The following is a 16122-nucleotide window of genomic DNA, read 5'->3' as shown; positions in this document are numbered from 1 at the left end:
TTGTTGAAAGCTATGAACTGTTGATGTACCAGGTTTCCAACACAGATGCTTCTTTCCTTGATGCCTTATGCCATCTACCATATGATAGATGCCTGATGCGACGAATCTCCGCTGATCATAAAGAAAATATGAATAAAATTATGTTACCGGGGAATTAAACTTGCCATTTTACGACATGTAGATGTTTACCTTGTCCGGAACTTTATCTGGCAACATGATCGGAAATTCACAATCCTGGGAGCATATGCTCCCTTTATCCAGATATCAGTTTTAGAAATGTTAAAAAAAATAGAAAAAACTTTCGCATGTTTATCTCAACTTTCTATGCGCGCACATGAAATTTTGCAAAGAAACGACATTTTTCATGGTTTGCAAATGAGACATAAGACATGTGAATAGTAAAAAACAAAGGATATCCTGGAATGTCATGCAACTTTATTGGTTCTGTAAGGAAAATGTCATGTATTTAAATTATGTCGCTCGTCTCGGCCACCTCTGAATGTCTGAATTTTGTAACTCTATGTTACATGTCTGACGACGCAATTTAGAATTGTGACATCTCCTGCTTTGGATAGACTTGAATAGTGGAAGAGAATCATCTGTGACATGCATGAATACCAATCAACCGCATTGTCTTAAGTTCTCGTCAAATGTGAGAGACGCGGATTGATTCCGGTAGAACCAAATCTATGAAGCATCACTTGAAACAGGCGGTGGCTGCCAGAGCAACGTGCTAAACAAAGGCCTGTTGCAGATGAAGGATGTGTGAGGGGAGGTATTGCGGTTCTCTTCTCTCGAACAGCTGCTAGCTGAGAAGTTGGGCCTTGATGCATTTTCAAGCATGTCTGTGCACCATGGAGCAATGTCCGTGAAATCGTATGTTGATCCGATTTTCACGGGATAAAAGCACACAGTTCATTCCATTCGACTTGCAACTGTCCCGTTCGCGTGCCTGGATGATGCTCCGAGTAGATCGACATGGGAGGAATCAGGGAGGCCGGAGACAGTGCTGGGAATTTATTCAGAGAGCAGTGCGAATGTTAGTACTCGAGAAGAGAAGTAAAGAAAGCACCGTCCAGCTACTGAAAGCAATTAAAAAACTGGAGAAGATTGGTAAGACATCAGCATGTATGTTTCATTTGCTATTTGGGAGACTGACAGACAGCAACGGGAATGTTGTTACCCAGAGGATGCATTCATTCAGCAATTGTGTGATCTATAGGTATTACTCCATCAATGGTTTGCAACAGCTCTCTGCTCACAAGGTTTGCAACAGCTAGCATCACAGGTAACACAAAATCCAGGAAGACAACTCAAAAGCACAGTTACTTGGAGCACCAATTTCTTCAGAAACTTCGGGTTACCAAAGGTCAAAATCCAGCTTTTATTTCAGCAAATTATTGGATCCCACATCACAAATTGATACATATTGCAACTGGTGCTTTGAACATGGCCAAGGTAGAAACAAAAATTTAAAACATGCAAATTTAGTTTGAAACCCACACACACCATACTCCCAGGGGCTGCCAAGCAATGCCCCATCTTACACGTATATGACACAAGGTTCACACATGATCAATTTTGCACATCTACTTCAACATATATCCCCCGTGTTTACAACTGCCGCCTCATTACACGCAAGATGTAACTACAACATATATCATGCAAATTTACCCCATTCTGGGCACTCCAATTACACGAATTTGAAATAGATGATGTTGTTTCGTCACCGGGCCTTCTCTGATTCAGATTTCGCCGGTGATGCGACAAGGGTCCTCCAAAGGTACCGCCCACTTGCCATGTCCACCATCGTCCAGAATCCTGTCTTCGCAGCGGATGCAACCTACATTTGCAAGCAAATGGTGCTTCAGTCTTAGGGGCAAATCTCAATACAAAATAGCCATAAGAACATTTCTTGCAAATTTGTACACAACATGAAACTGTGGCTCAATCTTCTTCTTGAGTATATTGACACTTACCAACTCTCCATCAATGGTAACCATAGCTAGCTAAGTAAATATGCAAACATCAACTATTTGAATACTTAACCCATTGAGCAGGAATTCACATAATGTCTGCATAAAGCTCAAGATAAACATATACAGTAAATAATATCTATTATAGGTTTAGATGCTATATCCGGAAAGAGGTAAAACACAGTTATTTTAGATAGCGCTATGTGAGAGCAACAGAACGTATGAATGCGGCTGCAACCTTGACATGCTGAATTCTCTGGACAAATTCAAAATCCAAATGAGGAAGGTTTGGTGGATTGGCAAAAAGGTATCCACCACTACACTGGAGACTGACATAATTTGCACAAATATGTCGGCTGTAGTATATCTATGAAGTCGCATATGACCACTGTTAACAAAGTTGCCCTGTGTGTGAAGAAGAGTAAAGCTATTTTTATCATGCAAGCATCCTTCAGTCAAAAGGAACCAATACCCATCACAGAAGCAATATGAATCACTTCTCTTGAAAATCTTGTACATAATGGAGAATTGTCGTTCAACCCTAAATTCAAAGACACTTAACAACTAGATATCAACTGTGCGCCAGTACACGTCAGTTAACCATGAATTTTCTAGCTTAACTATTTTTTCCATCATACATACAGGAAATGTTTGGATACTTGGCCCATTCCTCCTTATCTCAGAACTTGTCTGAATATCCGTTCCAGATATGTGTATGCAGTGCATATTATTTGGTGTAAGTATGGATTCTACATCAGAAAGGAGTATGAATACACACATATTTTAGACCACCTGATGCGACAGAAAAAGAAGATGTGAGTAAGGCTGCAACCTTGACATAAGGTAGTCTCGTAAAAGTTTCAGAACATTCCAGGCTTAGTTAATCTCGGATGCTGTAACTGCTGAAGCGTGCACCTGTCGTGACAGCATGGCGCTGGCAATTCAGATGAAGCTAACCAAGGTGGTGATCGAAACTGATTCTCTAGTTTTGGTTAATCTGTGGAAATCTAGGTTGACGACAAGGGCGAGGTCCAACGGCTCAGTAGCTTTTTACCTCTTTTGATGGACTGTTTGTTAAGCGTCAAGCCAATATGGCTGCCCTTGTAACTGCAAAAAAGTCTTCTGCAACTATCCTGCTGGAGTTCTGGGTGTACCAAACTCAGGGATCCTAGCGCAGTGTATCTTGCAAGACAGAGCTTCGGCTGTTCTAGTAATATAAGCTCCTGGCTGTCAAAAACACACACCAGAAGAGTATCCATCCCTTCTCACTGTTTGCACCATTTAGCGCCAGAAAAGCAGAATTAGCACACCTTGATAGCCTGCAAGTATCGACCTATGAAGTGACAACTCACCACTATCAACAAGATACTCCTGTGGGTAAATAAGTGTGAGGCTATCTTATATATGGCGTCTCTGAACGATATGCTAAGCCACTAACAATTAGTCCGGAAGCGGAACAATGTGTCAACGCTTCATCATTAAGAATCTCTGTTGAGCGAGAAAACGTTTTTTTTGTGTGTGTGTGTTTCGTCTTGAAGTATGTCCTCAGCTAATTTCGGGGGTCAGAAAAGCGCTAGGCATGAATTTCTAGTTTTGCCTCTGCCTTGCCTAGCGCCTACCTCGCATATGTGCACACCTAGCACGATTGCGCGCGCTCAAGGGTGCGCTTTTGAAATTAACCATGGCTAATTTGGAAATGAAAATTAGCAGCTCATTAGCAGGCACAATGCACAGGGCTTAGTTTCACTATAGTTGTATGTACAGAGGCCTAGAAAATCTTCGATGAAAGAACCAGCCAAAAATAAAATGATACTACAAGGATTGTGGTAATGTGGGCTGAGATTAGAAAAGCACAAAAGGTAACTGCAAGGTGACAGCAATACCTTGTAATGGAGCGGCGCGGCGTCCCTGGGCGACTCCTCGCCGTCGTCCCCCGCGGCAGCGGTGGCGTCGTCGTCCTGGAACAGGTCCGGTTCGGCGTTGAGGTTCCGGAGGAGGAAGAAGCCGGCGATGGTGGCGGAGAGGAAGATGAGAATCACCCTCAGCGGGCACATCTCTCCCGAAAATTATGGACCACGGGAATCGACCGGGGATCAAGCAAGAACTCCCCCTCTGGTTGGCGTGCTGCGGCGCGGCGAGAATGGGGGAGGGGACTAGGGATATGGGGGAGGAAGAAGAGGAGGGGGGAGCAGGTTGGTGGGTGGATGGATGTGGATTGTTCCCTGACCGGCCTCCTCCCCTCGTCTTTGACTAGCGCGCACCACCACCACCACGCACCACCTAACGCCTGCGGCTTTTCGGCAATGGAGCTTTTTCCCTAGTTTTTCTAATGGAGGAGCGGCAAGCAGCTCAGGCCCCGAGGAAGCGAGCGACGTGAGGGCGGATTTCTTTATTGAGTTCGCGCCGGCCGGGCGAACCCTGGATCCCGTCGGCGGCAGGAGGAAGAAGAAGATGGAAGAAACTGTTTTTTTTTTTTGGAAATAAGAGGGGAGGAGAAATTCGCGGTGGGACACGAAGATAGGAAGAGGCCCCTGCGGGGAGGGGACGGAAGGAGACAAGGCTGTCAGTGACATCGGATTTCTGGGCCCACGTGTCAGCGACGTGGTAATTATTTTGGAAATCCGACAATAAACGTTGCCCATTCGGTTTTTTCTTAGGCTGGTCATAGCGCTAAATATCACATAATAGTATCATGCACATGATATTTGTATATATACTATCTTTGTAATGGGTAGTATCATGGTTATACTATATTTATTACTTTTTAAAATCTAAATGCAAATTTGTGTACTCAACATAAGATTTGTGTGGCATTAACATTTCTCGCGATATGCGCTATGATAGGGTATCCACCTATATACTCTAATCTCTTCTCTCTTCCTTAATTAACTACAATATCAATATGTTTGTTAGATCAATGTGCATGATACTAGTGAAGATATTAGCACTATGACCAGCCTTAGAAAAGAGGTGTAGTCCATTCGTTAATAGGATGTATGTTTAGCTCTTTTTTCATAAAAGTTGAGATACTTCCTCCATTATATACTAGCCGCCGTTAATTTTGTACAATTTATTGAATCAACGAGAAGTAATATGTAAAAGAGGGAGTGCAAAAAAGCTCCAATGATGGTGGTGTGAACTAGAGTCGAAAAAATAAAATTAAGAGAAATGAAGTGAAATGAAGTGAAGATCTAGCCTTGATGTACTTTCGTGGATCAAAATGATCTTCTATCATATTTACTTTTATTTTATTTTCCATACCTACTAGGCTTCAAGGTTGTATCACCTGCTGAGCCAATGTCCAAGTCTTGCACCATTGCTTTGCTTGCGGTATATTTTCATTTATTTTTTCAAAAGATTATTGCTCGTGGTGAATAACTTTCCGAAGCAATGACCTTCTAGAAGGTGGGCAAACATTTCAGCATCTGTAGTTTTCCTATGTTTTCTCAAAACGGAGACTACGCCTTAGGCTCTGCGTCAATCGACTTATATACTAGATTTTTATTACTTTACTTGAAGTGTAAGTAAGTACAGTAAGTAAGTTGCCTCTTATATCACACAAATCGATTTGACCACCAATTTTCCTCGCTCAAAATAATCTCTCCCGCTTCCAAAATTATTGTAGGAATTAAACTCCAACATGAGTCCACAACCTTGTTCGAGAGTCCACTCCAAAGAGAAGGAATTAATCGGTGCCGCATTGACAATCATCCAGAGTGTCAATGATTAGTCTAATCCCACCGTGTTGATTGTTTGTTTGCTTTTGAATGTCAACACAGGCATATAATAGGCGATGAGTGGTTCCCAACTACTGCTTATATCAGTTCAGTAGTGGAGAGCACAATCAGTTGCCGATCATTAGCCAGCTGCTGCTACCTTCCTCCGGAGATGATGAACGGGATACAGCTACCGGCGTATAGGTAGAGTTGAAGTTGCAGGTACATAGATCGTTGTCGTCACTGATGAGACCGGTTCATCAGTTCCAGGAAGAAATCGAATGAGAACGTGGGTTCGGTTGTGTCGGGTACAAGCTCGGTCAGGGTGTGTAAGCCATGTGCAGCATAGGTTGTGTCGGGTACAAGCTCGATCAGCATACGAACCCGGCCCAACCTAACCAAATGGAATATCACCTCGCAACGTAAAGAGAAAGAAAATAATCCATGTTTCAGTATAAATAAAATGACAGAGGATAAAGTACAGTTTGAGATACTTGCCCAACACAAGACGCAAGGCGGCGGGAGTGGTGTTTTAGAACATGGGTGCATATGCTCCCTATATTTTGAAATGCATGTTATGAACATTTTAAATTTCAAAAAATTGAAATAAAAAATTTGTACGTACATCTTCACGTGCTACACGCTCACAAAGTCGTTTCATAAAAAATCGAATTATCATGTGACGTGTGTAAAAAAGACAAATTCAGTGCTAAAAATAATGCTTTTCACAAGATAAAGTTTCTCCTTTTTACATAGACCACAAAAAATATTGGTTTTTCGTGAAACTTAGCGAATGCACATACATTATGGAGATGTACATGCAGAATTTTTTATCCAAATTTTTTGACATTTTGAAATATGTTTTTTTGGTAGAGGGAGCATACGCACCTGGGAGCCGAATTGAATTTCCCCAAGGCGGCTACATATATAAGAGGATATATTCAGCGGAAACTCAAAACTGATCCCGGATGCATATGCACCTTATATGTACAAAATATATTTAAAAATTTTAAAAAAATCGTATGTAGAGAAACATGTTCTATGTGTGCAGAACCAATATTTTTTGTGCGATATGTAAAAAAAGAAAAAAAAAAGTATCTCAAGAAATGGATTATTTTAGCACCAAGAATCGTCAGCACAAAACATGTCGGTTTTTGTTGAAACATCTTTTTAAGCATGTAACATGTCAAGATATACACAAGACATATATTTTAAAAAAATGTTAAAATCTATTTCAAATAAAGGTTGCATATGCACCCGGGTGAAGAAACGCCATGTCCTTCTATATTCAGGAGCTTCTTTCTAGTAGCATTTAGTGTCAAGATCTCTAAGCAGAGTCTCCACGTTTAGTCTAAACATGTAGTTCTATTAGTTACTCCCTCTGTTTCATACTTTCATCGTTGATTTAGTAGCATAACTTTATGTACTACTAAATCAGCAATATCGACAACTCATATGAATTCGAAGGGAGTAGTAGATTAATCGGCAACAAGGGGAGCAACTGTGTGATGCTCTTTTTTGGTCGACGATATTTTAGCAACGTGGATTAATCCAGTATATATAGCATAACTCTACCAAATTTTTGTCAGAATAATAAAACTGCAGCTGCTCCAACCATAACACTAAGCAGTTGCACAACGAAGAGTGCTGCTACAAATAGCTGCAAAGGGTCATGCCCATATCCGAAGGGATAGACTTGGCTTGATTTCCAAACCTTTCAACATACACAAGACATGCGACTTCGTTCTTCAGGAAGGAATTACAAGTTGCATTTCCCACAGGTATGTGCACCTTTCCATCGCTTTTCCTTTGGCGACTAACATCAGACATGGCATGCAACTCCATGTAGATGCATGCCCCATACAGCACGCAAAGACAAAGCTATCATCATCTAAAAATATGGCTTTGATGGTTCCCGGAGTATCTGCCAATTCTCCGGGCACATCTGCATATTTCATCTACAGTGGCCCAGCCAAGTCAAGAAAAAATATATCTTCTGAGCTTTCGTCATACGGCAACAACCTAATGGACAACCATGTCCGCATCACCATAGAATTTTCGCTTCGCAACACCACAGAAAGGGGGGAAATCTAAGTTAGGCAGGCAGAGTGATCGCAAGTGGCCACTGGCAACTAGTGAACCACTTGCAAGTTCACATGTTTTGCACACTCCACGAACTCAGACTATATTTATTGAGCTGCACACGCGCACTCAGACTTGGCATGGATTTTGTCAACCAAACTGATCCAAGAAACGGACGCATGCAGATTGAGAATTTTGTAACGTCACCTGCCATTTCCAACGCTCAAAATTGGATGACGCAGAGAGCAAGAAGCAACTGGATAAGATGCACGAAGGCAGATAATGCCGACAGCACTTGCCCCTGCAGCAATTTCTCAGCCCTGGTTTCACTCCAGCCATGCATCCAGCAGACATCTGCAGAATATGATAGTAGCAGGCAAAGTTCACACGGGCTAGCTGAAATTCAGTGTCTGCCCAAATATGCGCACTATCTAGAAAGGAACAAAAATGTTGAACACCACTTGACTCCCGCTAATCAGATCACTCACTGGTCCCAACAGAGCATGAACAGGCAAAGCAAGCAAGCGCACGATAAGATCCTGAATCACATTGTACTTAATCCACCAAAAACATGCACCAAGCAAAAGCATCAGGGAGTGATTACCATCAGCTCCCTGAGAAGGTGCGTGATAAGATCCTGAACAAAGGGGATTTTCTAGCTTCTGCTGCTGGAAAAATTGAGCAGGTGCGGTCTTCTTTTATACATCCTAAAGCGAAGGCCTGTTTGGCTGCGATTGACGGAGCATCAAGGCTGGGAGCCTACATGGTGATTTGTGAATCAGATTTATCTACACTGGTTCAAGCACTGAAGACGTTGGAGTATGACCTGTCAGACTTCGGAGTCCTGCTACGTGAAGCTAGGAGATCCTCTATTAAATTTCGACAAGATTATTTTCTGTCATCGTGAATATAATGTGCCCATGAGTTCGCGCAGTATGGCTGAAGATGGAGCTTGCCGATCTCGGAGTGGATTGAGCATGCTCCAGACTTCGTCTCTGGTTTGGTAGCCTGCGATTATGCTGCGATAGTGTTTTAATAAAGTTCCATATTTCACATCAAAAAAGATGCTCCAAAGATTCTTTTGAAGCTACTCTGCCGGTCTACCCAGCCCTTCTTTTGAACCTCCTCAACAATCTGAACGTGTCTCTTAACACACATCCAGCAAAGGGAAATTGACTTAAAGGAAATTGAGTATTTGACAGGTTTAACATGCCTAAAACGTAATTTCTTCACTATAATTTACTGCACTAAGTAGTATGGTCTAACCGGATTTTGTCCTAACAATTTTTTAGATAATAAAATGGCACTCATAACTATTAAACTTCATTCACTAACCAATTGTTCCAAAAGACAGATCTGATTGAATGAGTTAGGCAATCCACTTATACACTCAACAACCCCCTCCACGTGTGCTGGAAAGACAAGTCAGAGTGTATGTCTCAAGAGGCTATACGTAGATAAAAGGGGGGACAACAACAATTTTAATAAATTGTAAAAAAAATGAGGACTTGATCTCGAAAACCTGCCTTTGATACCATGTTAAGCTTGATGCACTAACTAACTATTTCAAAAGGCCAATCTAATGAAAAGAGCTAGCCAATTCACTTATACACTTCAACACCCTCCTCGTGTGTGATAGGAAAACAAGCCAACAGGTGTAAACAGAGATGTATGGCCCAAGAGGCCTATACATGGTCAAGAGGGGGGCAACAACATTTTTTAGGATAACTCAAGATCCTAACTCCGATACCATGTGAAATTGCATGCTCTAGGTAGTACAACCAAAAGACCAAACTTTTGGAAGAGACTAGGCAATTATATTCAACATCAATTCACGTAAGATAAAATCATTACCATTCCCTTACCTGCATCCCAACTACTACATCTCAATCTTCTACTCGTCTTCGATGCAGCAACAAAGCACTGGAATTTTAACAAAATAGAAAGAGAGAGAAGTTAGACGAATGAGGGAAAGAATCTTTACCTGGGCTCAATCTTGATATTTGCTTTCAGGAGTGCCTTTGTTACTGTACTTTGGAAACAAAGTCCCCAAGGAATACTGGCAGGGAAAGTTCCGTTTTATCCCAGGGTAGTTGTGAGATAATCACACAAGTATGAAACAAAATATAGATTCAAAAGTATAGCGCTAACCCGTTCACTGTGTGCACGGTAGTTTCTCTGACCGAGGAAACCCCGAAAACCATTTCTATCAATCTGAGTTTTATGCATGTTAAAATAGAAACATACCGTGGCCTGTGGGTTAAAAAATATGCCCCTTGGGAAATTCAAGACAATCCTTCCATGCGTCGCATTCCATTTTTTTCAGTTCAGTGAAAACTAGCTAATCAGCTGGGGTGAACGTTAGAAACATCCTGAAATATCATATGCATGATACCCTGCTTCCCCTGATACTACTCATGAATGCCAGGTCAGTCCTTTGATACAATTTGTGTCATTCTTCTTGCATCAAACTTTTAGTAACTTCATCTAATGTTTTAATTAGTTTTGAAAGTGTTTTAATTAGTTTTGAAAGGTAACGAAATTTCTCTGTTCATTCTGATACATAATTTTAAGAAAAACTAACCAACTTCTTGCAGTCTGCTTTTCCAGAACTTACGTGCGAAACTCTGTCGTAACTTTAGTACAGACAGCACGGCAGTTACGCGCAACAACAAAAAACAGTCATTTTGATTTGACCTTTCCACGACTTCCTTCTGACGGAAACGCTCACAAACTCGAAAGACTGGGCTTTTACCTAGTCTACACCCAGGCTTTACATTCTGTGTATAGTTCGGGTCGTTGTCATACAGGCTCGGTATGGTTGTGACAGTTTAAAGCTCCGCAGGTGTTCCTAGCAGCCTAATATAATCCAATAAGTTTCAGTCACCTGGTAATATTTGGTGGCTGCTGCTGCACTGGTAATTGTGGTTTTGAGGCTGCTGCACTGGTAGTATTGGGTGCTGCAATGCTGGCCTCACCAGACGTCTTCTTTTTGCAGGCTGCACTGCAAATTATAGCACAAAATACATATGGTTAGTATGTGATTAAAAAACACATCATACAACAAGAACTTAGCTAAAACTATGGGTTCAAGTGCATGCTCACTTGTCTCCACCCCCAGAATCCTAGGGTACAACAAGTCCACCATAGATTCAGAAGAAACATACATACAATAACGACTCCAATGAGCCAAGAATACAAATGTATATAATATAAAGATACCAATCATACAGAAAGAGAAATAGCATTCGAGTATGGATAATAATACAAATGGGACTAAGAGTGTTGAAGGTAAGCGATGGTGTCCATAACCCTGCTAAGGTCAAGCTGGAAGGGTAATCTTGCTAACATTGTCCATTTCATCGTACTTGTCTTCAAAGGTACTCACACGGTTGGTAAATTTTAAAAGGTTATTGTTGAAGTTGTGCTGACTTACTAAGTTACTAAGTTATCAATATTAAGATAGCATGTGAAATTTTTCTTTGATCGAGTCATACAGCTTCAAGTTCGTGGACGCAGTTTTTCGAAAAGATTTAATCCTGAAAGGATGCCCAAAAGTGCCCACGCGCATAATCAATCCTCCAACCGAGCGAAGAAAAGACACCACGACACGCACTCTCCTTCACTACAAGTGTACAACAAAGTCTAGGAACAACCGAACTAAGTTAAAACTATGAAGAAGACCGGCCGAATCTCCTAGACGAACATAGTTGTTTGCGAGAACGGCTTCCACGGGTCAGAGCACACATTGGGGAGACTAACCCGCTTCAGCATGCGATGAACATGCATGTCACAAACCTATACGTGCGTACAAGAAACAATGGGCTGCGACGGGGCTTTCCCAAAAGTAAAGTCGGAACAAGCTTACACGCACGCAAGAACCAAACGTAAACGTTACGAAGTGGCCACTGGACGAGTCGTAGTGTTGATTAGAGCGTACTATCATAATAAGAACTCGGGTCCTAGGGTCAATTGAGCCATCACAAATACAAAACATTTGACCCATCGATGCCCCTGCTTAGCAATTTCAATTATTAACAACTAAAATAATCATGATTCTCGCCAACATATTATAACCATAAGGCATGTAACATGATCCTCAAACAGATAACCCGATAAGATAACGATGATGATAGCGATAACGGTAACAAGACGTAACAAATGGTACATACACTATGATTCACAAGGTTAACCCAATAAACCAAACAACCATTATAGGAGCGAGGTGGTGGCTGTATGGCTGCAAAGGTAACATGCGATATGACAAGTGACGAGAATGCACAGAAAAATATGTATTGAGAGCTTACGTCATAAATCATGAACTACACATGCATAAAAAATGGACAGACCCATTAAGAGCAAAAGATCCTACAAGGAGAATTAGATGATTGTAGACTGTCCAAGGATAACTTTATAGCAGAAGGACAAATGAGTGTAGCGATATAGAGGCCGGGCTACAGATAGCCTGGTATCATGACCTTCGGCGGATGTGCCGCGATCTGTGCAAGAGTTGTTTCATATGTGGCAATTACGCGTGACTATGCCAACTGGGCCGGTGTATCTCGACTGGCATACAGAGCTACTTGTACATGGGCAGGGAAGGTTTTCCCTAAACCTGTTCATCATGTTTGTTTCGTGACACATTTGATAGTTTGGTGGACCAAGAGTAAAGCAACACGGAATAACATAACGCAAACAATCCTGATCAATAGAGCAGTATGGGTATAGAAACCGTTGTGGGAGAGAATTGCTCTACCTATAGCACAGACTCCTGGTTATTTTGCTAAATAAGAAAACAAGAAGAAAAAAATGAACAGCGGCGCACAAAATCCAAATGACCAGAAAATTGCCTGGATTTTAAAGGATTTCTAGGTGCCTGTGCGCTAGCAAATCTGGACATTTCAAAGAGATCCGTACAGAGAACAGACAACATACACTAGCTATCAAGCGTGAGCTCAAGTCACAGTTTAATTACCCTTCAAAATCATGCACCCAACCTAGAAGCATATGTTGAAATATTGGGTCCACATTTAGTGGTCCATACTAGATTTCAGATTTTTCTATAAATCTTAAAGCCCACTTACTGGCAGACATGTGAGTTTAAGCTCAAGTTGGTGGCAGCTCACTAGAGAGTGGCAAGAGGTGGGAAGTTTAGTCCCACATGGAAAGTTAGGAGGAAGTTAGACCATCTTATAAGGTGGGTTGTTCCACCACTAGTAAGTGAGTGAGAATAGGAGTGGTACACGCGCGCTCCTCCTCCTCCTTGCTCGTCACGTCACGTCACGATCGGGTGCGACGTGGGTGTGGCCCACGTTATGTAGGGTTACCCGAGCCTATATAATCTCTTGCCCGGTTACCGCAGAAACACACCATATACACGAGTTAGGGTTTCCACCTCTCTCTGCTTGCGCCGCCATCGTAGCCTACTCCATCCCGCCCGCCGGCGTGCACCGGCGAACGGGAGAGCAGGTCTCCGGAACCGCTCGCCTTTGCGATCCTGTACGGGAGACGGCGAATTAGGTTTTTGGGAAGCGCTCTGCGCGACTGCTCAAGTTCTTCATCACGGGTCGCCTTCCGTCCAAGTCGGACGGTGCTGCCTACCGTCGTCTTCAACGCCGTCTACTTCGACCCGTCGTCAACAACGTTGCCATCAACAACGTTACTATCGCGACGTCATCTGCTACACCGCCACCGCCACCTCCACTAGATCGGTATGTGCGACGTATCTCGATATGTTTAGCGATGAATGTTGTACCGTTTGTCCTGCTACTATTCATGTTGATTAATGGATCTAATATGTTCGAGTTTCACATATTAGTAGTTATTATGCTTAATATTCTAAAATTAATCATGAAAATTATGCTTAATTATCCAACAGCATATGCATTGCATCATAGCTACTTGCAGTGCTATATACTACCATATACAAAAGAAAGCTAAGGAAAGGCAACCATGGTACGTAATATGTAAGAAAGAAGAACGTAAAATGGATTGAATATTAAGAGCTTCTAGTTACCTGCTGGCATTTTAAAGCCACTGGAGAAGACGGTAGGAAGTAGGGGCTGATCATTAAAGATGGTTAGAACCGTACCCGCAGCAGAGCAGAAATTTTCATTGATATATGGAGTACACGTCCGCAGATGTGCATACTTCATGTCAACCATGATCATCCATGCCTTGCCAATATATGTCGCCTCCCTTACCAGGCAGCACAGGACATCCGGGTCGTCTACACTGACTAATGGGAACTCTGGAAGACGCTGAGGCATATGCTCAGCTTGGTAACTAGGTTGCGCCCAAAGAGAATCCAGGATGATAACACGATGCACCTCCCACGAGAACTTGAAGTCACCACCACCATCCACCATATTCAGAGTCCAAATGGTGATCTTGGAACCACGACGAGGTGGCTCTTCCTTTCTCTCAGGCCCTTCAACGTAATCCCAGTCATAGTCAATTTGGGGAGTGAATAGCATAAAACCACCACATTGGTGGCGAAATTTACGAAAGACCACCACTTTTGGTTTGCGGGACAAAAAACCACCACATTTGAGTTGGTTTTTTGCCGAACACCCAAATGACGAGTTTGCAGCGAATTGACACTCAATCTGACCGGCCGACCCCACGAACTGTGCTGACGTGTCAAAACATTGACGGGAGGAGAAAACGGCCGTTGCCGTTGCCGGTCGGAAGTGGGCCCCGCCGCGCGCCCAGATAGGGTTACGACCTGTCCCTCCCGTCACTCTCCCTCCCGTCACTCTCCCTCAGTCTCATCTCCAGTCACTTCGCTCCCGCCGCCGCCGCCGCAATTCTTGCCGCCGCCACCGCCGCATTTTGTGCCCGCCGGCCGTCAATGCCCGGTTGGAACGATGGCGAGTCGTCGAGCACGGCTCTTTCTCGGCCGGGGGTAAGTACCTCTTTACTCGCATCTAGGGTTAGGGTTTGGGCAGATTTGGGAATTTTGATTTTTGTCAATTTCCTCTCCTTTTCTGGTCGATTTGGTGGAATTGAGAAGGTTTTGTTTGTAATTAGGACTTCGCACCTATGGACTACTGCCCAGACAGCTGGGACGAACCAACCTTCACGGGTTTGGCGGCAGGTTGCCCGGAGGTGTGCCGCCTCCACCAGAAGGAGCCGGTGAAGCGTGTCGCTTTTGAAGGAACGAACACCGGCCGTCGCTTCTACATGTGTTCTGTGGAAGGGGTATGTTGCTCACACTTCGAACTCTGTAGCAGTAGCTCTGTTTCTAATTTGGCAATGAGTTGATCGATACAATGCTCACAGAAGAATGGCAAGCCATGTTAATTAGATGTAGCTATGAAGTACTAATTGTCCATTTGTGTGAATAATTGCATGTATGCTATGTAGTAGTAAAGAAATAAATAGTTGCTTTTGTATGAATAAATGCAGTCCAGTGCCTATGAATAATTGAAATAACAAGCATTAACTCTGAATAAGTCCATTTGTGTGAATAATTCGATGTCTGCTATGTAGTACCGATGAAATAAATAACTTTAAGATGCGAGTACATTGAGAATTGTGGCTTCCACTCTTGGCTTGATGATGAGTGGCCACAGCCAATGAAGAACACATTGCTGAAGCTGTGGGGAATGTACCATGACATGCACAATGCACTGCTGGATGAGAAGATTGAGAATGGCAAGATTGTGAAAGATTTGAATGAAGAGAGGATAAAGGTGGAGAAGAAGTATGAGGGTGAGGACTATGCTGAAACAACATACATGATCAGCAAGATTTTGAAACAACATACATGAAACAACATACATGATCAACAAGATAGTTTGGACCATCATTTTAGAACATAGTCTTAACAGGTGCACACATATATATAGTTTCACCCATACAGTACAACATAGTCTCAAATTTGAAATGACAACATAGTTTGGACCAATGCACTGACAACAGAGTCTTAAACATGCTTAAACATCAGGTTATGCATCAGGAGCAGGGGCAGGTGGATCCTGGCGATATGTAAACTTCCCAGCTGTCAGATAGCCCTTCATCCTACCTGTCAGAAGTCTTTTCCTTCCACTAACCCTCCTTGGGACATCGGGAGCGAAGCACTCGGTTGTTCTTGGTGCGAGAAAATCTTGGAGCCGCTGCTCGCTCCTCCGCCTCTTGGAGCTGCTGCTCGCCGATCCGCCTCTTGGAGCCTGCCGTCGCTCCGCCTCTTGGAGCCGCTCTTGCCGTTGGAGGGGCAGTGCTGGTGGAGGTGCTGGTGCTACTGGAGGTGCCTCATCAATTTGCCTTGTACTCTATAAACATTCAAATTAAGTGAATATTGTTCAAAAGCAAGTACTGTACATGGCTTAAGCATACAAATATTT

At 42.8% G+C, this 16122-nt stretch overlaps 2 protein-coding genes across 2 annotated transcripts; one reads left to right on the top strand and one right to left on the bottom strand.

Annotated features, from left to right (window-relative positions):
- Positions 1-1467: 1467 nt before the first annotated feature.
- On the bottom strand, positions 1468-4450 carry LOC124703300. Its single transcript, XM_047235526.1, has 2 exons — positions 3860-4450; positions 1468-1843 (listed from the first exon to the last, which is right to left on the bottom strand). The coding sequence occupies exons 1-2, from the start codon at positions 4028-4030 to the stop codon at positions 1727-1729; spliced, it is 288 nt and encodes a 95-aa protein (XP_047091482.1). The 5' UTR covers positions 4031-4450; the 3' UTR covers positions 1468-1726.
- A 10264-nt stretch (positions 4451-14714) lies between these two features.
- LOC124696377 lies at positions 14715-15549 on the top strand. The gene is made up of 2 exons (XM_047229115.1): positions 14715-14977; positions 15301-15549. Exons 1-2 carry the CDS (start codon positions 14819-14821, stop codon positions 15547-15549), a joined length of 408 nt encoding a protein of 135 aa, XP_047085071.1. The 5' UTR covers positions 14715-14818.
- Positions 15550-16122: the final 573 nt, after the last annotated feature.

The sequence above is a fragment of the Lolium rigidum genome, chromosome 3, assembly GCF_022539505.1.
Source record: "Lolium rigidum isolate FL_2022 chromosome 3, APGP_CSIRO_Lrig_0.1, whole genome shotgun sequence".
In the NCBI taxonomy this organism is placed as follows: Eukaryota; Viridiplantae; Streptophyta; class Magnoliopsida; order Poales; family Poaceae; genus Lolium; species Lolium rigidum.
This window is presented reverse-complemented; position numbering and strand designations above follow the sequence as displayed.

What these genes read in the sequence shown, in the direction of transcription:
- LOC124696377 (XM_047229115.1), top strand. Translation starts at nt 14,819, where the DNA reads ATGGACTACTGCCCAGACAGCTGGGACGAACCAACCTTCACGGGTTTG. An exon ending in ACATGTGTTCTGTGGAAGGG is followed by an intron (nt 14,978 to 15,300) that starts GTATGTTGCTCA and finishes TTAAGATGCGAG; the next exon opens with TACATTGAGAATTGTGGCTT.
- LOC124703300 (XM_047235526.1), bottom strand. Translation starts at nt 4,030, where the DNA reads ATGTGCCCGCTGAGGGTGATTCTCATCTTCCTCTCCGCCACCATCGCC. An exon ending in CCGCGCCGCTCCATTACAAG is followed by an intron (nt 1,844 to 3,859) that starts GTATTGCTGTCA and finishes TTGCAAATGTAG; the next exon opens with GTTGCATCCGCTGCGAAGAC.